Here is a 24,932-nt window from a genome sequence, read left to right on the forward strand (position 1 = left end):
CCGCTTCAATCCGGTTTTCGCCCTCTTCACTCGACAGAAACAGCACTCTCTAAAGTCTGTAATGACCTGTTCCTTGCCAAATCCAGAGGCCACTACTCCATCCTCATCCTCCTCGATCTATCCGCCGCTTTTGACACTGTCAATCATGACTTACTTCTTGCCACACTGTCCTCATTTGGGTTCCAGGGCACTGTCCTCTCCTGGTTCTCCTCCTATCTCTCCCACCGCACCTTCAAAGTTCACTCTCATGGATCTTCCTCCACCCCCATCCCCTTATCTGTTGGTGTTCCCCAGGGATCGGTCCTTAGACCCCTTCTCTTCTCAATCTACACCTCTTCCCTGGGCTCCCTGATCTCATCTCATGGTTTCCAGTATTATCTCTAAGCTGATGACACCCAACTGTATCTCTCCACACCAGACATCACCGCGGAGACCCAGGCAAAGGTATCGGCCTGCTTATCCAACATTGCTGCCTGGATGTCCAACCGCCACCTGAAACTGAACATGTCCAAGACCGAGCTTATCGTCTTTCCACCAAAACCCACTTCTCCTCTTCCTCCACTTTCTATCTCAGTTGATAACACCCTCATCCTCCCCGTCTCATCTGCCCGCAACCTCGGAGTCATCTTTGACTCCTCTCTCTCCTTCTCTGCGCATATCCAGCAGATAGCCAAGACGTGTCGCTTCTTCCTCTTTAACATCAGCAAAATTCGCCCTTTCCTCTCTGAACATACCACCCAAACTCTCGTCCACGCTCTCATTACCTCTCGTCTGGACTACTGCAACTTACTCCTCACCGGCCTCCCACTTAGCCATCTATCCCCCCTTCAGTCTGTCCAGAACTCTGCTGCACATCTCATATTCCGCCAGAACCGATATACTCATATCACCCCTCTCCTCAGGTCACTTCACTGGCTTCCGATCAGATACCGCATTCAATTCAAGCTTCTCCTTCTTACCTACAAATGCACTCAGTCTGCTGCCCCTCACTATCTTTCTACCCTCATCTCCCCTTACGTTCCCGCCCGTAACCTCCGTTCACAGGATAAATCCCTCCTCTCAGTACCCTTCTCCACCACCGCCAACTCCAGGCTCCGCTCATTCTGCCTCGCCTCACCCTATGCTTGGAACAACCTTCCTGAACCCTTACGCCAAGCCCCCTCCCTGCCCGTCTTCAAGTCTTTGCTTAAAGCCCACCTCTTCAATGCTGCGTTCGGCACCTAACCCTTACCGTTCAGTGAATCCAGACTGCCCCAATTTGACTGCCCCTATCGGACCGACCGTTCACTTGTCTATTAGATTGTAAGCTCTTTGAGCAGGGACTGTCTCTCTTTGTTAAATTGTACAGTGCTGCGTAACCCTAGTAGCGCTCTAGAAATGTTAAGTAGTAGTAGTATACTGTCCTGACCTGAGGAAAGAGGTTTTGGCTTCTGAAAGCTAATTGAAAAAATGTATTTAGTCCAATAAAATGATGATATAATATTTTCAACTGTTTGTTTTATTTGTTAACTTATAGTATAATGATTGAAATATGTCAGTTTTTGAAATTTGCATCTCTTTATATTTGCACAGTACAGGGTGACAGAGAGAGTGGGACTGTTGGGCGGTTTTCCCGCAGAAGTGGGTGGTTTTCTGCGACCCGCTGCGGCTTTTTTATGCCGTTTGCGGGTTGCGTTTTTTTGGGCGGCTTTCGTTTTGGCCGGGCGTTTTTTTTCGTCCGATTGTGGTTTTTCGACCCGCGGGAGGCGGGGTTAATGTCAGGAGTGGGGTTGATGACGGCGGGGCGGGGTGTGTGGTTTTGGGCTAGTTTGGAGCTGGTTTTGTGTGGGAAAATTTGTTTAAATCTGGCGCTGCCACTGCCCAGGTGAAGACTGCAGCAGGGAGGATTTTAAGGTGTGTGTGTGTGTGTGTGTGTGTGTGTGGGGGGGGGGGGGGGGGTGCGAACGCACTGCCTGATAAAATAAAATTTCAGTACCCCGAATCATTTTGAAAAGTTGGCTCCTAGGAGGAGAGGAGATAGGGGAAACTTTCAACTAAATAAAAGAAACCTCTTTTGTCCTCCACTTTTTAAGGCACTGTCTATCCAACTGGAACAGCCATAGGGCAGCAGTCCCTTACCTCTAATAATCTTTGCTTATTGTGTTCAATAGCGTTTAGTATTGTTTTGGGTGAAGTAAAACGGCGTCAAGCTCCGCCTACTGGCTTCAGCCCAGATAATAGACCTACATAGACACACAGCACACCCCTTGCCGAACTCTCAGGAAGCAGCAATATGCGCATGCGCTGATTATCGCGTTTGAATTGCGCATGACGGGATGAGAAGACGGGTTGACGTAGTGGAGATGGCGTTGGAGACAGTCCCGAAGGATCTGAGGCATTTGCGGGCTTGTCTACTTTGTTCCTTGGTTAAAGTGAGACTGGAGGGCCGGGGCTTTAGGTGTTTTCTGATTCTCCTGTGTGTTTCCTCTGGGATTTTGCCTAATTCAAGCTGACAGTGTGTTTTCTTTAAGGCGATGGGGGGGAAAGTGACTCGCTCAAAATCACAAGGAGCGTCAGTGGGATTTGTATCTCAGCCACCGGCTGCTAGTTTTACTCTCGGGAAAACCACTTGCTTTTTCTTGTATCCCCAGAAGCTTAGTTGGTGGTGGGAGGCGGGGCTAGTGCTGGGCAGACTTATACGGCCTGTGCCAGAGCTGGTGGTTGGGGATAGTGCTGGGCAGACTTATACGGTCTGTGCCAGAGCCGGTGGTTGGGAGGCGGGGATAGTGCTGGTCAGACTTATACGGTCTGTGCCAGAGCCGGTGGCGGGAGGCAGGGATAGTGCTGGGCAGACTTATACGGTCTATGCCAGAGCCGGTGGTGGGAGGCGGGGCGGGGATAGTGCTGTGCAGACTTATACGGTCTGTGCCCTGAAAAAGACAGGTACAAATCAAGGTAAGGTATACACAAAAAAATGGCACATGTGAGTTTATCTTGTTGGGCAGACTGGGTGGACCGTGCAGGTCTTTTTCTCCGTCATCTACTATGTTACTATGTATTTTTCTCCTTAAGTTAAAGTTACAATACGTTTAAGACTTTAAGTGATCCAAATATGGACCTTTTGAGGACCACAGTTGGTCGTGGATTGTATTGCATTTTGTTTTGGGGAGGGGTAAACTGTTAACTTTGCGGTTAATTTTCGAAACCACTTAAGTACAGAGTTAAAAAGCTAGATAAAAAAAAACACCTTGAAAATGTACATGGGCGTGGCTTAGTTTAATCATAAACTCTGGAGAGTGTCATATTCGCATTCGGGTTTTATTGATATACTTCTTAAACATGTCAAAGTGGTTTTACAATAGAATAAAGAGAAGGGTGGGGTGGATATAAAATAGCAATAAAATAAAACAGAGAAAAGAAAATAAGATACCTTTTTTTATTCCAGTAAAAAAAGGTATAATCTTAGTTTCTTTTCTAACAATACATTTTATGATTAGCTTTCAAAGGTAGCCCATCTTCATCAGATCAGAAATAAGCAAATGTTGATAAATAACACTATACATAAGTGAAACATCAAAGCATTCCAATGACGGTCTCACAGGAAGAAGGTGGGGTGGGTTAGATGAGGGTCATGAAGATTATGCATGGTGATAAGAGGGTGACAAAGCAGTAGAATTTTATGGCTTATAATGGGCTAGAAAACCCACATCTTTAAGTCCTGTCTGGTGGGTGTCAAATATTTAATTGTTATGTATTTATTTATGTATTTATTGCATTTGTATCCCACATTTCCCCACCTATTTGCGGGCTCAGTGTGGCTTACAATACATTCTGAATGATGTAAATACAATTTGTTACAGTGCGATTATGGGTTACATTGTGAAGAGTTATGGGAAGACAAAGTCAAGTCAAAACATCATTAGGAGTATAGAAACTATGGAATGTAACACTGGGGAAATGATAGGGCGATCGAACAATAGCAAGAGAGCTTTAGGGTATAACAATTTTATCTGTGGGTAGATTTTTAAGTGTGGAGAAAATACGGGGGAAGAGACTTCAGAAGAGAGTGTATTGATGCATTTCTATTAGTGTGCATGGAGTTCATGTGTTTTGATCCTTGCAGTAGTTTTTTTTTAAAGAGATGAGTCTTCAATCGTTTGCGGAAGTCGGTTAATTTGTAGATCGTTTTCAGATTGCGTGGTAGTGTATTCCAGAATTGCGTGCTCATATAGGAGAAGGTTGATGCATGTAGTACTTTGTATTTTATGCCTTTGCAGTTAGGGAAGTGGAGATTGAGGAAAGTTCGGGATGATCTTTTAGCGTTTCTGGGTGGCAGGTCTATTAAATCAGACATGTATGCAGGGGCTTCACCGTGAATGATTTTGTGAACTAAGGTGCATACTTTAAAGGTGATAAGTTCCTTGAGTGGGAGCCAGTGTAGTTTCTCACGTAAGGGTTTTGCACTTTCGTATTTTGATTTTCCGAAGATGAGTCTTGCTGCTGTATTCTGGGCTGTTTGAAGTTTTCTCAGTATTTGTTCTTTGCAGCCTGCGTATAGTGAGTTGCAGTAGTCCAGATGACTGAGTACGAGTGATTGCACTAGGTTGCGGAAGACAGATCTTGGAAAGAATGGTTTTATTCAATTTCCACATGGAGTAGAACATCTTTTTTGTTGTGCTGTTCGCGTGAGTCTCAAGTGTTAGGTGGCGGTCAATAATGACTCCAAGGATTTTTAAAATTTCTGATATTGGCAGATTTAGTTTAGGTGTGTTAATAGCGGTAAATTTATTCGTGTTGTATTGGGAGGTAAGTATGAGGCATTGAGTTTTTTCTGCATTCAGTTTCAGTCGGAATGCATCTGCCCAGGTGTTCATGATGTGTAGACTTTGGTTGACTTCAAAGGTCATTTGTTCCTGTATTGTCTTAGTTGTCTTGTAGTATTTGAACTATAAAATCATTGATACGGTGTTTTGGTTTTGTAAAGTGCTGTCCCACAGAGGCACTGGTATTTTTCATTTGATGTCTATGGAAATTAAATCTCTTCTTTAGCATCTGGCTTTTCTCCAATATAGCACCTTGCGTCACACTTTTTACATTGAATGATATACATTGGAAGGATTCCTTTGTGTTGAATATTTTTCCTTTGTGAATGATTGTGGGGTCCTGAGAAATGTTCTGGCATAGTTTGCAGCTGGATATATTGCAAGTATGTGTGCCACTCTTATCTTTTTGAGAGAGCTTATGTTTTAAGTTGGGTGGCTGTCCGAAGGCCAGCACTGGTGGGGATGGGAATATCTCTTCATCCTCCTGGAGTAGTGGTTGCAGATATTTTTTTTTATTAACTTTATATTACACTTAGTCATACAACATAAATGTCAGAAAAAGGAAACATAAATTATCATTGCACTACATGTTAGGAAATAAATAAAATAAGTTTAGACCACAATTACACGGGCAAGAAACAAGTAATATTAAAAGAAAAAAGGAAATAAAAAACGAATTTAGGAGCGGTGGCATGCACATTACTCACAGCCGAATATCAGCGTACCAACCTATTGAACATTCAGGTTTGAGTTCCTCTACTTTCTCTAGAGCTAATAAAGACTTTAATTTTTTGGGGTTCAAGAAACATATATGCAACTGAATCTGTAGATATAATGCAGCGACATGGAAATTTTAAGACAAAGCGCCTAAGGCAATTGCTCTAGATCTAAGACTCATAAATTCTCGTCTCCGCAACTGAGTATCTTTATTTAAATCTGGATTTCCTTGTCATCAAGCAGATGAAGCCATTACGTATGGGTTATGTCCATCAACCAGCAGGGGAGATAGAGAGCACTCATACTTTCACAGTGCCCTCTTGGCCAGCTAGCTCCACTGCCTCTTCAGTATTCTCTATCTCCCTTAGCAGGGTGGCTGCAGCTTGTTCGAGCTCCAGAAAAATCTGCCGGGAGGTGGTTCCTGGCTTGCCAGTTGTTAACCGGGGTGTTGGAGGCTATAGCAGCTTCACTTTAAAGGCACATGGGTTAGCCCTTTCCCTGCCTTACCCATACCTCTGTGGATGTGGACATATTGCCTTGCTTTCCCTTTCCTTACCCACCAACAGTGGATGCAGGCATATAGGTTTGCCCTTTCCCTGCCTTTCCCACTCATCTGAGCCTCTGGAGTCTTCAATACCTCTGCTTTCCTCACAGCTTAAAAAAAAAAAGTTGCGTCGCGTTTTTAAACGCAGAGACGCTGGAACAGAGGTTTTTGACCTGATTTTCAGCAGGATCGTAGTTGTACACTAGATCCTTTGAGGTAAGAGTGTTTTCCAACTCCTCCGGGGTGGGCCCGCGATCGGGGCGATTTTGGTACGAACCGCCATTTTGGATTTTACTGCCGTTTTTCGGCGATGGCTGCGGACAATGTAAAGCGCTGTACCACTTGTGGCAAGCGCAAATCAGCAGCAGGGCTCTGTAAATCGTGCTGTATTGGCGTAGGAGCCGGCCCGAGCATGGCGAGCGATGTTTCTTTCCGCTCTGAGCTGGCAGCGGGCACCATTTTGCTTACACCGCATGGCGCGGCCTCCGTGGACACGGAGAGACCTGAGCCGGGTGGGGCACCTCGAGATGAGGTTATTTCAGGAGTGGCTAGCACCGGACAGGATTTGGGTGCCCAGGGTGAGATTTTCTCCCCGGATTTTGTGCTTTTGCTGCATAAAGCATACATGATGAAAAGAGCCCTTCCTCAAGGGTCGCCTGAGGCTCCTCTGATTGCCCCCCCGATGGATTCTGGCCTGGGACTGCCCAGTGAGGCTTTTTTCCCAGATGCTTGGCCTAAAGGTAAGCGCAGAAGGGTTAATTCCCCTTCAGATTGTGGTGCACCTTTTCCCCCCCCGTGGTCGGGGTGTGAGGATTCGGAGAACTCTGACGTTCTTGGTCTGAGGAACCAGAGTCAGGTGCGGATTTACCACAGGATCTGGATGATCCCTCCGCGGTGAGGATTTTCCACCGTGATGAGCTGCCAGCGCTTATTTCTGATACCCTGCAGGCCCTCTCGATTGAAGATCCTGACAGTGGCATGGCCTCCTCGGGTAATCCCAGGATGGCTAGTACCAAGAAAGCTGCTCGGGCCTTCCCTTTGCATGACTCCATCCTAGAGCTTGTTTCGGCTCAGTGGGCTGACCCCGAGGGACCTTTGAGAGTTTCCAGGGCTATGGGGCAGTTATACCCTCTGCGTGAGGGACATATGGCTCGTTTTCAAATGCCTACAGTGGATGCCCTAGTCACTGCTATATCCAATTGACCAATTCCCTCAGCTCTAACCCTCGTCGTCTATTCGCCACCCTCAACTCCCTCCTCAAAGTGCCCTCTGCTCCCACCCCCCCTTCACTCTCTCCTCAATCTCTGGCCCACTACTTCCGTGACAAGGTCCAGAAGATCAACCTCGAATTCACCACTACTCCCTCTCCTCCTCTTCAGCCTATATCTCACTCTGTCATCCAACCTACCCAGGCCTCCTTCTCCTCCTTTCCTGCTATCACCGAAGAGGAAATCACCCATCTCTTCTCCTCCTCGAAAGCCACCACTTGTTCCTCTGACCCCATCCCCACTAACCTACTCAACACCATCACTCCTACCATCACCCCCACCATCTGTCATATCCTTAACCTCTCTCTCTCCACTGCATCTGTCCCGGACACCTTCAAGCATGCTGTGGTCACTCCACTCCTCAAAAAACCATCACTTGACCCTACCTGTCCCTCTAACTACCGCCCCATTTCCCTCCTACCCTTCCTCTCCAAGATACTTGAACACGCCGTTCACAGCCGCTGTATTGATTTTCTCTCCTCTCATGCCATCCTTGATCCGCTTCAATCCGGCTTTCGCCCCCTACACTCAACAGAAACGGCACTATCTAAAGTCTGCAATGACCTATTCCTCGCCAAATCCAAAGGTCACTACTCCATCCTCATCCTCCTCGACCTCTCCACCGCCTTTGACACTGTCAATCACAACCTACTTCTTGACACACTGTCCTCCCTTGGGTTCCAGGGCTCTGTCCTCTCCTGGTTCTCCTCTTATCTCTCCCATCGTACCTTCAGAGTACACTCTCATGGTTCGTCCTCCTCCCCTATCCCGCTCTCTGTTGGAGTTCCCCAGGGATCTGTCCTTGGGCCCCTTCTTTTCTCAATCTACACCTCTTCCTTAGGCTCCCTGATTTCTTCTCATGGTTTCCACTATCATCTTTATGCCGACGACACCCAGCTTTATCTCTCCACACCACAAATCACTGCGGATACCCAGGCCAAAGTCTCGGCCTGCTTATCCGACATTGCTGCCTGGATGTCCAACCGCCACCTGAAACTGAATATGTCTAAGACTGAACTTATTGTTTTCCCACCCAAACCCACTTCCCCTCTCCCGTCACTCTCTATCTCAGTTGATAACACCCTCATCGTCCCCGTCTCATCTGCCCGCAACCTCGGTGTCATGTTCAACTCCTCCCTCTCCTTTTCTGCGCATATCCAGCAGATAGCCAAGACCTGTTGCTTCTTCCTCTATAACATTAGCAAAATTCGCCCCTTCCTCTCCGAGCACACCACCCGAACTCTCATCCACTCTCTCATTACGTCTCGCCTTGACTACTGCAACCTACTCCTCACCGGCCTCCCACGTAGCCATCTATCTCCCCTTCAGTCCATCCAGAACTCTGCCGCACGTCTTATCTTCCGCCTTAACCGATATACTCATATCACCCCTCTCCTCAAGTCACTTCACTGGCTCCCAATCAGATACCGCATACAGTTCAAGCTTCTCTTACTCACCTACAAATGCACTCGATCTGCGGCCCCTCCGTACCTCTCTACCCTCATCTCCCCTTACGTCCCTACCCGTAACCTCCGCTCTCAAGACAAATCTCTCCTTTCAGTACCCTTCTCCACCACCTCCAACTCCAGGCTCCGCCCCTTCTGTCTCGCCTCACCCCACGCCTGGAACAAACTCCCTGAGCCCATACGCCGTGCCCCCTCCCTACCCATCTTCAAATCAATGCTCAAAGCCCACCTCTTTAATGTCGCCTTCGGTACCTAACCACTACACCTCTTCTCAGGAGAACTTATCTACCCCAACTTGACATTTCGTCCTTTAGATTGTAAGCTCTTCCGAGCAGGGACCGTCCTTAATTGTTAATTTGTACAGCGCTGCGTAACCCTAGTAGCGCTCTAGAAATGTTTAGTAGTAGTAGTAGTAGTATGATAATACTGGAGATTTAGGGAAGTTCAGAAAATGAATATTTAAGTTATGTTCAAAGTTCTCAAGATCTTCAGTGTTCCTCTGCATCATTATATTATCTTTAATAGTTGTAAGCAGTTTAATAGTCATTTCTTTCTGTATAATATCAGCAAAATTCGCCCTTTCCTTTCTGAGCACACTACCAGAACCCTCATCACCTCTCGCTTAGACTATTGCAACTTGCTTCTCACAAGTCTCCCACTTAGCCATCTCTCTCCTCTTCAATCTGTTCAAAATTGTGCTGCACGACTAATATTCCGCCAGTGTCGCTATGCTTGTATTAGCCCTCTTCTCAAGTTGTTTCACTGGCTTCCTATCCGTTTCCGCATACAGTTCAAACTCCTCTTATTGACTTATAAGTGCATTCACTCTGCAGCTCCTCAGTACCTCGCCACTCTCATCTCTCCCTACATTCCTCCCCGGGAACTCCATTCACAGGGTAAATCTCTCTTATCTGCACCCTTCTCCTCCACTGCTAACTCCAGACTCCGTTCCTTTTATCTTGCTGCACCATATGCCTGGAATAGACTTCCTGAGCCGATACATCAAGCTCCATCTCTGGCCGTCTTCAAAGCTAAGCTAAAAGCCCACCTATTTGATGCTGCTTTTAACTCCTAACCCTTATTCACTTGTTCAGAACCCTTATTTTATCATCCTCACTTTAATATTCCCTTATCTCTTGTTTGTCCTGTTTGTCTGTCCTAATTAGATTGTAAGCTTTGTGGAGCAGGGACTGTCTCTTCATGTTCAAGTGTACAGCGCTGCGTACGTCTAGTAGCGCTATAGAAATAAGTAGTAGAGTAGTAGAATATTCCGCCTGTGTCGTTATGCTCATATTAGCTCTCTCCTCAAGTCACTTCACTGGCTTCCTATCCATTTCCGCATACAGTTCAAACTCCTCTTATTGACCTATAAGTGCATTCACTCTGCAGCTCCTCAGTACCTCTCCACTCTCATCTCTCCATACATTCCTCCCCAGGAACTCCATTCACTGGGTAAATCTCTCTTATCTGTACCCTTCTCCTCCACCGCTAACTCCAGACTCCGTTCCTTTTATCTTGCCGCACCATATGCCTGGAATAGACTTCCTGAGCCGGTACGTCAAGCTCCATCTCTGGACGTCTTCAAATCTAAGCTAAAGCCCACCTTTTTGATGCTGCTTTTAACTCCTAACCCTTATTCACTTGTTCAGAACCCTTATTTTATCATCCTCACTTTAATATTCCCTTATCTATTGTTTGTCCTGTTTGTCCTAATTAGATTGTAAGCTCTGTGGAGCAGGGACTGTCTCTTCATGTTCAAGTGTACAGCGCTGCGTACGTCTAGTAGCGCTTTAGAAATGATAAGTAGTAGTAGTAGTGCGGTGACAAAGAGAGCTACCCTCCCTGTTGAAGGAGGTGTTGCCCAGAAGGAAGTTCAAGACCGTAGGCTGGAAACAGCGTTGAAACGGTCCTTTGAAATTGCAGGGCTCACTGTTCGGGCGTCTGCATGCAGCTGTTATGCTGTGAGAGCCTGCCTAGCTTGGCTGCAACAGGCAGTGGCTCAGCCCGGAGATGGAGCGGAGCCCTTCTTGGATGTGGCTCCGCGGGTGGAGGTGGCCTTGTCCTTTCTGGCTGATGCCCTTTATGACCTTGTCAGAGCTTCGGCTAAACAAATGGCAGTAGCAGTGGCGGCTCGCCGTCGTCTGTGGCTACGACACTGGGCAGCGGACATGGCCTCTAAGCAAAGGTTGGTGAAGTTGCCTTTTCAAGGACTTCTCCTATTTGGTGAGGAGTTAGAGAAAATTGTGAAAGGCCTGGGTGATCCAAAACCCCAGCGCTTGCCCGAAGATAGGCAGAGGTCTTCCTCTAAGGGCCAGGCGGTCCACTCCTCGTACAGACCTCGCTTCCGTGAAGCTAGAAGGTACCGCCCGGGGCGTTCTGCTGGGTTCACTTCACGTGCCCGTGGTCAGCAGAGGAACTCCTTTCGCTCGGACAAGCGTTCCGCAGCCGGTGGCTCAAGACCAGGAGTTCAGGGGCGACCCTCTCAATGATGGTGCGCCGGCCCTCTCCTCGATGCCTGTCATCGGAGGACGGCTTTCCCTCTTTGTTGAGGAGTGGGCCAAGATTTCCTCAGATCAGTGGGTTCTGGACCTGATCAGAGATGGATACAGAATAGAATTCAACGCCCCAGTAAGAGACGTGTTTGTGGAGTCCCGATGCGGTTCTGCCGTCAAACGGGCGGCGGTGGAGGAGACTTTACAAGGTCTGATTCAGTTAGGGGCAGTGACCCCGATGCCTCCCGCCGAGCAAGGCTGCGGCCGATACTCCATCTACTTTGTGGTGCCGCGAAAAGGTGGGTCCTTTCGCCCTATTCTGGACTTAAAAGAAGTGAACAAGTCCCTGAGAGTGCGGCATTTCCACATGGAATCCCTGCGCTCTCCGTCATTGCGGCGGTTCAGCCAGGAGAGTTTCTCACGTCTCTAGACCTGAAAGAAGCTTACTTGCACATACCGATTTGGCCCCCGCACCAGAAGTTTCTGAGGTTTGCAGTGTTGGGAAAACATTTCCAGTTCAGGGCCTTGCCTTTTGGCCTCGCCACAGCTCCCCGAACCTTTTCGAAGGTAATGGTGGTAGTAGCTGCTTTTCTCAGGCGAGAAGGTATCAGGGTTCACCCGTACCTAGACGACTGGCTCATCAGAGCAGACTCTGCAACAGAGAGCTTACAAGCTACAGCCAGAGTGGTCTCAGTACTGCGATCTCTAGGCTGGGTCGTCAATATGGCCAAAAGTCACCTGTCCCCTTCACAATCTCTAGAGTTTTTGGGGGCCAGGTTCGACACAGTCTCGGGCTATGTGTTCCTACCCGAGCTAAGGCGGTGCAAGCTTCAGAATCAGGTCCGTCTGCTCCTGAGGATGCCCCGCCCGTGAGCTTGGGACATTGTCCAGCTGCTGGGATCGATGACAGCCACAATGGAAGTGGTACCCTGGGCGAGAGCGCACCTGAGACCTCTACAGTATTCCCTAATCCGGAGATGGTCTCCTATTTCTCAGGATTACCAATGCAGACTTACTTGGCTCCCTGCGGCCCGTCTCAGCATGGAGTGGTGGCTCTTGGACAGCATGCTGCGGCGAGGAATGCCGCTGATGCTCCCCGTTTGGTGCCTAGTGGTAACAGATGCCAGTCTGAAGGGCTGGGGCACACACTGCAAGGGGAAGCATGCCCAGGGTCTATGGACACCCGAAGAGTCGGAGTGGTCCATCAACTGCCTAGAGTTGAAAGCGGTGTTTCAGGCGCTTCTGGCCTTTCAAGTGACCCTGGAAGGATTGGCTGTCAGTGATGTCGGACAACATGACAACGGTGGCCTATATAAATCGACAAGGCGGAACAAGGTGCAGAGCACTAGTCGCGCAGGCCGAACTGATTTGCCACTGGGCTGAGCTGCATCTTCAGTGTCTGTCGGCAGCTCATATTGCAGGTCAGAGCAATGTGCAGGCCGATTGTCTGAGCAGGCATCAGATCGATCCAGCAGAATGGAATCTGGCAGACGAAGTATTCCTGCAGATCTGTGCCAAATGGGGCAAGCCCGTGATGGATCTAATGGCGACAAGTGCCAATACCAAAGTCCCGTGCTTCTTCAGCAGACGGAGAGATCCTCGCTCGGCAGGGTTGGATGCCTTGGCTCAACCCTGGCCTCCGGGTCTACTTTATGTGTTTCCCCCATGGCCCTTGATAGGGCGCCTGCTCTTGCGGATTCGGCTGCACCCAGGAGAAGTGGTTCTCATCGCCCCGGATTGGCCATGGAGACCTTGGTATGCAGACCTCCGACAGATGCTCCTGGAGGCTCCTCTGCCGTTACCTCTGGTACTGAACCTGTTGACTCAGGGACCGGTAGCCATGGAGGACGCCGGCTGCTTTGGTCTTACGGCATGGCTATTGAGAGGGTGCAATTGAGGGATAAAGGTTATGCCAATAAAGTTATTTCCACTCTCCTGCAAGCCCGCAAGCGGTCCACTTCCGTGGCTTATGCCAGGATTTGGTGCCTGTTTGAGTCTTGGTGTGCTTCCAGAGCCATTGTTCCAATGCGGGCTCCTGTCTCGCCGATTCTGGACTTTTTGCAGGAAGGTGTACAAAAAGGCTTGGCCTATAATTCCCTGCGGGTGCAGGTGGCAGCGTTGGCCTCCCTTCGTGGTAAGGTGGAAGGCATGTCTTTGGCTGCTCACCCAGATGTGGCACGGTTTCTTAGAGGGGTGCTTCGGCTCCGACCTCCAGTGCGAGCACCCTGTCCAGCTTGGAACCTGGGGCTAGTTTTGAAAACCTTGCAGGCATCTCCTTTTGAGCCGCTTCGGCGAGCATCGGAGAAAGACTTGACACTGAAGGCCGTTTTTCTGGTGGCCATTACCTCGGCGAGACGGGTGTCAGAGCTCCAGGCGCTGTCCTGTAGAGACCCATTTCTGCAATTGAGTCCGGAGTCACGGTTCGGACCGTGCCTTCCTTTATGCCTAAGGTGGTTTCAGCCTTTCACTTAAACCAGCCTATTTTCTTGCCCTCTTTTTCAGAGGAAGAGTTTCCAGAATCTTTTGGGCAGCTGCACCTTTTGGAGGTGCGCAGGACTCTGCTGCAGTATCTGCGAGTTACTAACTCTTTCAGGACGTCTGATCATCTGTTTGTTTTGCTATCCGGTTCTCGCAGAGGGTCTCCAGCGTCTAAAGCCACTATTGCCCGCTGGCTCAAAGAAACTATCTTTTCAGCTTATCTGCTGGCCGGCAGGGTTCCGCCTGTAGCCTTTAAGGCACATTCTACTAGAGCGATTTCTTCCTCTTGGGCTGAAACTGGAGCACTCTCTCTTCAAGAGATATGCAGTGCAGCAACATGGGCTTCTAAGCTCTCCTTTGCCCGACATTACAGGCTGGATGTGGCTGGCAGGAGGGATGCGCGTTTTTGGTGCACAAGTGCTAGCGCGTGGTGTGGCTTGTTCCCACCCTATCTAGGGATTGCTTTGTTACATCCCATACGTAATGGCTTCATCTGCTTGATGACAAGGAAGGGAAAATTAGGTTCTTACCTTGGTAATTTTCTTTCCTTTAGTCATAGCAGATGAAGCCATGAGCCCTCCCTGTATGATTGTGTGCTGTGAATCTGTTTTTCAGGTTCTGTTCTAATTTCCTGAAGTTCCTTCCTTGGGAGAAAGTTGGAAAACAATCTTCAGGATTCATGTTCAGTTTAAATTTAGGAGGATGTGTTCATTCCCTCCAGCATGTTTTTTTTGGAGGATGTGTTGATTCTTTCCAGGAGGCGCGTGTGTTCCCCTCCAGTTCTATAAATAGGAGGATGAGTTCATTCCCTCCAGTGTGTTGGGAGGATGTGTGATTCCCTCCAGGAGGCGCGTGTGTTCCCCTCCACTTATACAATAAGGAGGATGAGTTTATTCCCTCCAGGAGGATGTGCATTCCCTCCTTTATGAGTTCATGCCCTTGTGATGGGCCATCGTTCGCTGTGAGGAAAGCTCTTGTGATTCCCATTGCGGTTTGCCATACTGCTTTGGAAGCTTCAAATACTGAAGAGGCAGTGGAGCTAGCTGGCCAAGAGGGCACTGTGAAAGTTTGAGTGCTCTCTATCTCCCCTGCTGGTTGATGGACATAACCCATACGTAATGGCTTCATCCGCTATGACTAAAGGAAAGAAAATTACCAAGGTAAGAACCTAATTTTCCCATATGCGGACTTGTTCCCCTAGGAATTTTTCATTTAAATGTTTAAAATATAATTTGAAAACATTATTTCTGTCCAACTCCATCGCAAATGATACCAGAAGGGTTGTTCTCTCAGTCACAGTGTCTAGTGAATTCTCCAAAAAACCTGTTAAATTTTCAAGCGGAATTTGGGCAGCCGAGGGAGCCAATTTCTTATTCCCAGTTAAATACTGTACTTTATTAATGGGTGGAAAACCCTCAACTGGGATTTTAAGTATTTCCTGGAAATATCTACGAAGCATATCTATAGGCGGAGACAGAGGAACTTTAGGAAAATTTATGAAACGTAAATTATTCTTCCTCCCCTGATTGTCCAAAAATTCCATTTTCTTCTTCAATATATCCCTATCTTTAGAAACCTCTCCTGCAAACAACTGCAAAGTAGAGAGTTCAGCCTTTAAACTTCCGACTTGATTCTCTTGATCTTGAAATTTATCCACTAACTTCTGCTGCAATTGTTTTAAATCCGAAATTTCTTTAGTGAAAGAGTTAGTTACCTTAGTCAGTAAGGAGTTCATCCCCTGAAGTACGTCCCATAGGGAGTCCAATGTTGCTACAGCAGGTATTATCATCTCCGTTTCACCAACGGTTGTAGCTCCCGAAAGCTTGGGGGTCGAGGTTGCATTAACCCTCCAAGTTTCAGTTGTTCCCACTTTTGGGGCAAAAGTCGCCGAGGTACCTCATATGAGCACTTTGCTACTTTCCTCTCCGGGAACCGAACGAGGCGTTCCTGCCTCGGAGATGAAACTACTTCCGGGTCGCGGAGGAGCTGTATATTTGAGCGGGCTCAGCAAGACCGCTCCTTCGCTGTGACCCAGGGAGACCTCCGTGGGTGCATTCGAGGTGGGTATCTGCATAGCCCGTGAGAGGACGCCAACTTGCTCAAGGGTCAACTGCCAGGGAGCGGGATTAGTTCCAGGAGCCGAGGAGGCCAGATCTCTGGGTTTCCCCTTCCTCTTCCCCATATCCTGGGGTAGGAATTTCTTGCCAGAAGGAGATTGCCTTGAGGAGTCAGGAGCTCTCTTTCATGTGTCCGCTTTAATCTGCCATCTTGCCCCATCGGTTGTAGATCTTTTATGATTTTTCTAGCTCTGGGTTGTACCGTGTTTCCCCGAAAATAAGACACTGTCTTATATTAATTTTTGCCCCCCAAAATGCGCTAGGTTTTATTTTCAGGGGCTGTCTTATTTTTCGGGGAAACATCGGGGTTGGCCCACCCGCCCTCCATCGCTCCCGGAACTAACTTTAAACGCCTCCTTTCACCTTCGCAGCAAGCAGCAGCAGGGCAGGCCACTCCTTCCTTCTGTGTCCCACCCTCGCCTGACGTAACGTCCGCGAGGGCGGGGCACGAAAGGAAGGAGAGGTCTGCCCTGCTGCTGCTTGCTGCGAAGGTGAAAGGAGGCGTTTAAGGTTAGTTCCAGGAGCGACGGAGGGGGGGTGGAGGGGGGGCCCGGTGACCTTGGGTGGGGGGGGGGGGGGGGGCCGGCCCGGGGGTGGCCTTGTCCGGCTCTCGGCAGCCCTGCTTTCAAACAAAAATTTGCTAGGTCTTACTTTCGGGGGAGGCCTTATATCTACCAATTCAGGAAAACCTCTACTAGGTCTTATTTTCGGGGGATGTCTTACTTTCGGGGCAACAGGGTATGTTACTACAAGGGGGATCCTGTCTGTGGCTTTCTTTTCTTTGTGCTATAGCAGATTTTCCCTGGGTGTTTTGAGGGAGGAGGCAATATTCTTGGATATTATTTTGGGGTTGTAGCCTTTTTGTTTTAAGGATTCAGTCAGGATTTTGAGGTGTCTATCTCTGTCCTTTGGGTCAGAGCAGATACAGTGGTATCTTGTGGCTTGGCTATGAATAATGGATTTTTTTGTATGTGAAAGGTGGAAGCTGGAGTTGTGGAAGTAGCTGCATTTGTCTGTGGGTTTCTTGTGTATAGATGTTTGTATATAGCCATTGCTGATTGAAACTGTGGTGTCTAAAAAATTGACTTTTTCTGGGGAGTAGTCAATTTTGAATCTGATTGTAGGATGGTATGTATTGAAAGAACTGTAAAATGAGGGTTTCTTTCCCCTCAGTCCAACTCATAAAAATGTCATAGATATACCGGTAGTATTTTAGGGGTGTGGTCTGATATGATATGTATTAAATGTCTGATAAAGTATAGCAAAAATAAAGCTAATCGCAAATATAGCTCACAAATGGAGGGTAGGCTAAAAATAGTTGAGTAAAACAGACAAAGACAAGACTAAGCTGGAGGTTGTGTGGCTCAAAAAGTTAGGATTGAGAAAGCCTGACAAAAAATAAGTTTTTAGAACTATTTTAAATTGAAGGAAAGTTGCCAAATGAATGTAGGGTCAGGTTGGAGGAATCCAGAATAGCTGGTTTCCTGCCCTGTGCCTCTGATCTCTTGTCTACCTGCAGTACCTCATTGATCACCGAGCCCTTTTCCTCACTTGCCTCCAGTTCCCCCACTACTCCACATCTTCAATGGCAGAAGTGCAAGAGACTTCTTGCTGGCATTGCTGATCACTGTGCTTCAGCACTGGTGAGCTGCTATTTAATAGTAACCACTTGAGCCAGCAGGAGGGCTTGTTGTGTTCCTCCTGCTAGTGAACATGGGTCCCCCAGAATTGTAAGTTCTGCATTCTGCAGGAGATTATGGGATAGGAAACGGAAAAAAATTGAGGTGGATTTTAGCTGTTTTGTAATGGGGGGAATTGTTTATTAATGGTTTAACCTTTTTTTGTGTGCTTCTGTAATTCTTTACCTTACAACTTTATTTCAGTATGATATAACTTTTGTAAGCCTCTCTGAAGCACTGTAAAGAGCAGGGTGTAAGTTACAAGTAACGGTATATAATGATTATCTTTAATAGCCATGATAAGGCTTTCCTAAAAGAGATTGCATAAGTCTCAACAGACCATATTCCTAGAGATTGCACTGTAGGCTACTAAAGAGCCATTCAACCCATCGGGGTCCAGCTTTCAGTGGGAACTTATTTAGTACACATTTAGATTCTGCAACATTAAGGGTATCATTTCTCCTTCAGATTTTTCAAGAGAAGGGCTAAATAGGACAGTTCAAATCACTGAAAAAGCCAGTAGGTGGAGCTGAGGGGCATCCCCATTAGAGTTTTCAAAAGGGGTGGGGCTTCTTTTGAAATTAGCTGACTTTTATCACCATGGCATACTTCTGCTGGACCCTGCCAGCTTTGCTGCCTTTGCCACAGCAGTGCATAAAAAGAAAAAGTAAAACTATTTGCCATATTTAGTTGCTGGTAGGAAAAATAATCTACTGGTTTGTAGCTTTATAGGTGTCAAACTGAGTTTTTGTCTCTAGAAATAGCATTCTTGTTTATAAAGTGTTTGGTGCTTAGAGATGACAGATTTAATGGCACTTAACATTCACACCCTCCTTTTTTTCATGCATCTTTATGTACACAATCAAACTTTCAACCTCTTTCAAAAACTTTCCAATACTCTTTGCAAAGCATAGTGTGTGCTAAATGCTTATACATATGGGTCAGGTGGCACTTAGTGCATGCTAATGTCTGTCTTAGTAAAAGCGCCCCTAAATACCTTTTTATTGAACTGGTTATTTGTGTTAAAATACAGTGTGGAAAAATATTCACACAATATCCATGATTAATCCCCTGATATCTCTTCACTGAAATGGTTGAAAAGTGAGGTGAAGGAAGCTATTAGGGCTAAAAGAAACGCCTTCAGAAAATGGAAGAAGGAACCGTCTGAAAATAACAAGAAGCAGCATAAGGAGTGTCAAAGCAAATGCAAGGCGCAGATAAAGAAGGCCAAGAGGGATTACGAAAAAAAGATAGCAGTAGAGGCAAAAAAACATAGCAAAATTTTTTTTCGGTATATTACAAGCAGGAAGCTGGCAAAAGAATTGGGCCGCTGGATGACCGAGGGGTAAAAGGGGCAATCAAGGAAGATAAAGACGTAGCGGAGACATTGAATGAATTCTTTGCTTCGGTCTTCACCAAGGAAGATTTGGGTGGGATACCGGTGTCGGAAATGGTATTTCAAGCGGACGAGTCGGAGAAACTTTGTGACTTCACAGTAAACCTGGAGGACGTAATGGGGCAGTTCAGCAAACTGAAGAATAGCAAATCTCCTGGACCGGATGGTATTCATCCTAGAGTACTGATAAAACTGAAAAATGAGCTTGCGGAGCTACTGTTAGTGATATGTAATTTATCCTTAAAAGTGAGCGTGGTACCGGAAGATTGGAGGGTGGACAATATAACGCCGATTTTTAAAAAAGGTTTCAGGGGAGATCCGGGAAATTATAGACCGGTGAGTCTGACGTCAGTGCCGGGGAAAATGGTAGAGGCTATTATTAAAAACAAAATTACAGAGCACATCCGAGGACATGGATTACTGAGACCGAGTCAGCACGGCTTTTGTGTGGGGGAAATCTTGCCTGACCAATTTACTTCAATTCTTTGAAGGAGTAAACAAACATGTGGACAAGGGGGAGCAGATTGATATTGTGTATCTGGATTTTCAAAAGGTGTTTGACAAGGTACCTCATGAAAGGCTACAGAGGAAATTGGAGGGTCATGGGATAGGAGAAAATGTCCTAATGTGGATTAAAAACTGGTTGAAGGATAGGAAACAGAGAGTGGGGTTAAGTGGGCAGTATTCACAATGGAGAAGGGTAGTTAGTGGGGTTCCTCAGGGGTCTGTGCTAGGGCCGCTGCTTTTTAACATATTTATAAATGATTTAGAGTTGGGAGTAACTAGTGAGGTAATTAAATTTGCTGATGACACAAAGTTATTCAAAGTCGTTAACTCACTACAGGATTGTGAAAAATTATAGAAGGACCTTATGAGACTGGGAGACTGGGCGGCTAAATGGCAGATGACGTTTAATGTGAGCAAGTGCAAGGTGATGCATGTGGGAAAAAAAGAACCCGAATTATAGCTAAGTCATGCAAGGTTCTACGTTAGGATTACGGACCGAGAAAGGGATCTGGGTGTCGTCGTCGATAATACACTGAAACCTTCCGCTCAGTGTGCTGCTGCGGCTAGGAAAGCGAATAGAATGTTGGGTATTATTAGGAAAGGTATGGAAAACAGGTGTGAGGATGTTATAATGCCGTTGTATCGCTCCATGGTGTGACCGCACCTTGAGTACTGTGTTCAATTCTGGTCGCCACATCTCAAGAAAGATATAGTAGAATTGGAAAAGGTGCAGCGAAGGGCGACTAAAATGATAGTGGGGATGGGACGACTTCCCTATTTATTTTATTTTTGTTTTTGTTACATTTGTACCCCGCGCTTTCCCACTTATGGCAGGCAATGGAGGGTTAAGTGACTTGCCCAGAGTCACAAGGAGCTGCCTGTGTCAGGAATCATACTCAGTTCCCCAGGACCAAAGTCCACCACCCTAACCATTAGGCCACTCCTCCACCTATGAAGAAAGACTAAGGAGGCTAGGGCTTTTCAGCTGGAGAAGAGACGGCTGAGGGGAGACATGATAGAGGTATATAAAATATTGAGTGGAGTGGAACAGGTGGATGTGAAGCGTCTGTTCACGCTTTCCAAAAATACTAGGACTAGGGGGCATGCGATGAAACTACAGTGTAGTAAATTTAAAATAAATCGGAGAAAGGTTTTCTTCACCCAACGCGTAATTAAACTCTGGAATTCGTGGTGAAGGCGGTTAGCTTAGCAGAGTTTAAAAAGGGGTTAGACGGTTTCCTAATGGACAAGTCCATAAACCACTACTAAATGGACTTGGGAAGAATCCACAATTCCAGGAATAACATATATAAAACGTTTGTACGTTTGGGTAACTTGCCAGGTGCCCTTGGCCTGGATTGGCCGCTGTCGTGGACAGGATGCTGGGCTCGATGAATCTTTGGTCTTTTCCCAGTGTGGCATTACTTATGACATGTGACGATAAAACACTAAGGACATGTGAAGCAAGTGTTGCATTATATTAATTTTGACAACTGAATTAGGATTATTATTATTTTTTTGTATCTGTAAAATCTAAAAGAATTGAAATACAGTACCATTTTAAAATGCATTCTGAACATCGCCCTGCTTAGTCTTAAAAGTAAGCTGTCTTTAGGATTATTACTGGACAGCGATGAATATCTCAACAGATTATTACAACATCTGGACACCGAAGAAGACTACAATCAACCATCAACTACATCATTAATGGAACAGTGGTTAGATATTGTAGATATTAAAAAGAACATTGTCAGAAATGACTTACATTTCTGTACAATGCTCAGTTACTGCAGGTCTAAACGCATACCCAGAGGTCTTAGAATAAATAAAGCTCCAACGATGTTTTTGGACAATCAACTTTTTTTAGATAAGTGGTGTGCAATTCTCAATAAATGCAGTCTTGATCTTATGATTTTAATAGCAGAAACAGCACAATCAAAGAGTAAAGCATTAAAAGAAACTTTAGAACCCAAATTAATTGCATTACATAGTCTAGATCCTAGTTACGATACAATATTGAAAGACGTTAACAGTAAGATTGATAAGTTTAAAAAGGACACGAAGGAAGTTAAAAATGGCAAATTTAGAAGGGATGAGACAGACTATAAGAGGGGATCTATTTACCCTTTCTCTAAATCCAGACAATATGTTCAAAATAAAAGAACAACAAAACAATTCACTCAAACTAAACCTAGGCCTCCCGAAATGAATACCAATTTTGATAATGCAAATATAGAACAGAGACGTAAAAGAGTTAGGAGTGACTCTGGGGACGAATACACTTCTCCCATTGGGAGCCCCATTATGCAACAGCAAGCAGCAAGAACATCTAGACACTCTACTGAACGTGACACATCTCTTTTAGCCAATCAAGAACTCCAAACAAATTCTTTTTTAGAAGAACTTTGGAAGAAGGACATGAGATTTCAACCGTAACGCCACTCATTCAATCAACAAGATCGCCACATACAAAGAGGAAGAGGCAGGGGAAGAGGAAGAACACATACCTACAGAATCATTATTACAGAGGTCACTCTCAACATCCATATCGGCAATAGAAGAAACTATACCAATTTTCAATCTTTCTCAATATACACCAACAGAAATCGAGGTTAGCGTCCTCCAGAAAGGCTTATCTTTTGTGCCCACTAGTGGATACAATGCTTTTCAGACACGAGTAGATCTCTTCAAATTCAATCGCAAGTTACAGATTATACAAGCATTTTCTAACAAGCCTTGTACAGCACAAGAAGTTTCCGTGGTAAAGAAACCTTCCACCTGGATACCCCCTGGTCCCTCACACCCACTAATTGACGCATTTCATCAATGTGTGAATAGAGATCTCAAGAAGGTCGAGAGAAATACTAAGCCTCGTTATTACAATACTACAACATTAGAACGTAGAGCTATTCAAGATCTCTCGGCCAATACATCTATAGTAATCAAACCGGCGGACAAAGGGGGGAGCAATAGTAATTATGGATCGAGTTAAATATGTACAAGAAGTCCAGCGACAATTAGATGATCCAAACTTCTATATCTCCTTACAAGATGAGCCCACAGGAGGAATCCAGAAAGATATAGATGAACTTATAAGCATCTCAGCCAAAATGGGTTTCCTCACTCAAAAAGAAAGACAATTTTTACAGGTAAAATATCCTGTCATTCCAACCATTTACATACTGCCCAAAATACACAAGTCTACTATTAATCCACCAGGGAGGCCCATTGTTTCAGGAAATGGCTCCATTTTGGAACCACTATCCATTTTTGTGGACTTCTTTTTACGACCTTTTGTGCCTATTATTCCGTCATATGTACAAGATACTACTCATATGATTAATATTCTTGAACACTATGATGGTCCAATTACAGATACCATTATGGTAACTATGGATTTTGAGTCTTTATATACGAATATCCCTCAACCTGAAGCATTGAATGTAATTGAAGAAACCTTACAAAAAAGGACCACCCATCGCAGAATACCCAATCATCTGATCTTGACTTGCGCAACCATAGCGCTCACTAAAAATTATTTCCGCTTTAATGACACATATTACCAACAAATCAAAGGCACTGCGATGGGTGCTAGCATGGCACCAGATCTAGCCAACCTGTATGTGGGAAAATTTGAAGAAAAATTCCTCACTAATCATCCATTTCTACAGCATATCAAGATTTACCGACGCTATATAGACAACGTTTTCATTCTCTGGCAAGGCGATGAGGAAAGTCTTCATTCTTTCCACCAATGGCTGAATAGACAAGATCCAAATCTTAAGTTCACTTTAGAATATGATAACAATATCCATTTTCTTGATATCTCAATTACCAAAACTGACTATTTTTTCAAAACAAATATTTACAGAAAACCTACAGATCACAATATGTTTCTGCATTATTCGAGTTATCAGAACCCTAGCTTGAAGAGCAATCTGCCCATGAGTCAATTTCTTCGTCTTCGACGCCTCTGTTCAGACTTCGACGACTTTTATCACCAAGCAAGGATTTTGAAAAATAGATTTACAACCAGGGGTTATCCACAACAACATATCAACAATGGTCTCAATCGAGCCATTGAGAAAGACCGTAAAGAATTACTACAACCATCAGCAATCAAGAACACACCCGACATAGTGTGCACATTAAAATATTCTTTTCTAGCTAAGCACATTTCACGATCAATGAGTCTTCAAATTATTAATAAATTGTATATTATCGAACATCCTCCAGTTTCTGGTATCCTTGGTCGCTCTCCCACTTTTATTTTACATTTCTGTTTTTACCGTGGGGTGTTTGAGTTCTCCGTTTTTCTGGCGGATTTTCCCTCACATTATTACTGGACTGCTCATCACAACATCATCATCATCTTGTAGGCCCCTTCCTTCAGAAATTAGATCCAACAATTCACATCACTCCATTTTCTGTGCCACAGGTCCTACCCTCTGGAATGCACTGCCTCTCCATCTTCTTATACAGAACTCCCTGGGAAAATTCAAATCTAATCTGAAAACCTTATTTAATGATGTGTTGACTTAAAATTTCCCATGTCACTGTTTCAGCCTGAGCCTGCTGGATGGTCATGTCTGTGCAGCTGTGGATTGATTGGCTCCTGGCACGGTCCCTTGAGTCTAGTCGAGCTTCTGGGGTCTGAGGTGTCCCGGTCCTAGGACTTGGGTGCACACCTGGTGGTGCCAGGTCCCTCCCTTTCTCCCCCATCAACCCCTCCTCTCTGCCAGACTTTAAAAGGAGTCTGAGGTTTAATTTGCTCTGGCGTCCTCTCCTGCATTAAAAAAAAAAAAATGCAGTTTGAGCACTGTTTAAAAAAAAAAAATAATCTGTCTGATGTGTCCAGGTGTGGCAAGCTTATGCTGGTTTTAAGTACCGGCTGAATGGTGTGAGGACCGGCTTGGCATGCAACAGCGATTCCAGAGGGGGTTGAGTAGTCATTATACTATATGCGCCGGTGGGACAGAGCAAAAGCGGCTGCCAGTGTGGGAGCCACTGGGCTGCTGCAATTTCCCATGCTGGAGATCCACTGTACAGACCAACTCTGTGGAGCGGTGTGCTCCTTCCCGGCTTGTTTTGGCTTGCACAGGACAGTTGTTTTCTTGGGTGTGCGTGCACGCTTTAGGGCGCCATCTTTCTTGTGCCACATGGCAATGCGCCGGTGCTCCCCTGGGGCCTGATTTGCTTGTGATTCAGGTATACTAGTCTCAGCTACCCCGGTATTGCTTCTATGGTATTTTTGGCAAATTTTAATGGTATGGGGTACCTACATTTCATGAGGAGTGGCCAAGGAGCTACTTCAGTGTAGTGGTAGCTTAATAGTTGTTGCAATCAGCTGAGAGTAAGCACAGAGCGCTAGGGGTGCTGCTTCACGACCCACTGCAGCTTGCTATCTGTAGTGCGCAATGGTGCAACAGCCATATTCTGCTACACCATCTGTCTCTGGTTCTCAGC

The 24,932-nt window shown here is 45.9% G+C and overlaps 1 protein-coding gene across 1 annotated transcript in view; it reads left to right on the forward strand.

Moving 5' to 3' along the window:
* Window positions 1-2,300: 2,300 nt before the first annotated feature.
* SUPT4H1 (SPT4 homolog, DSIF elongation factor subunit) overlaps window positions 2,301-24,932 on the forward strand; it is a 109,027-nt gene continuing 86,395 nt past the window's right edge. Inside the window, exon 1 of the mRNA XM_030185883.1 lies at window positions 2,301-2,411. Coding sequence (XP_030041743.1) covers window positions 2,316-2,411 — 96 coding nt within the window. The 5' untranslated portion in view covers window positions 2,301-2,315. The remainder of the gene's footprint in view (window positions 2,412-24,932) is intronic.

The sequence above is a fragment of the Microcaecilia unicolor genome, chromosome 13 (genome assembly GCF_901765095.1).
Source record: "Microcaecilia unicolor chromosome 13, aMicUni1.1, whole genome shotgun sequence".
Lineage (NCBI taxonomy): Eukaryota > Metazoa > Chordata > Amphibia > Gymnophiona > Siphonopidae > Microcaecilia > Microcaecilia unicolor.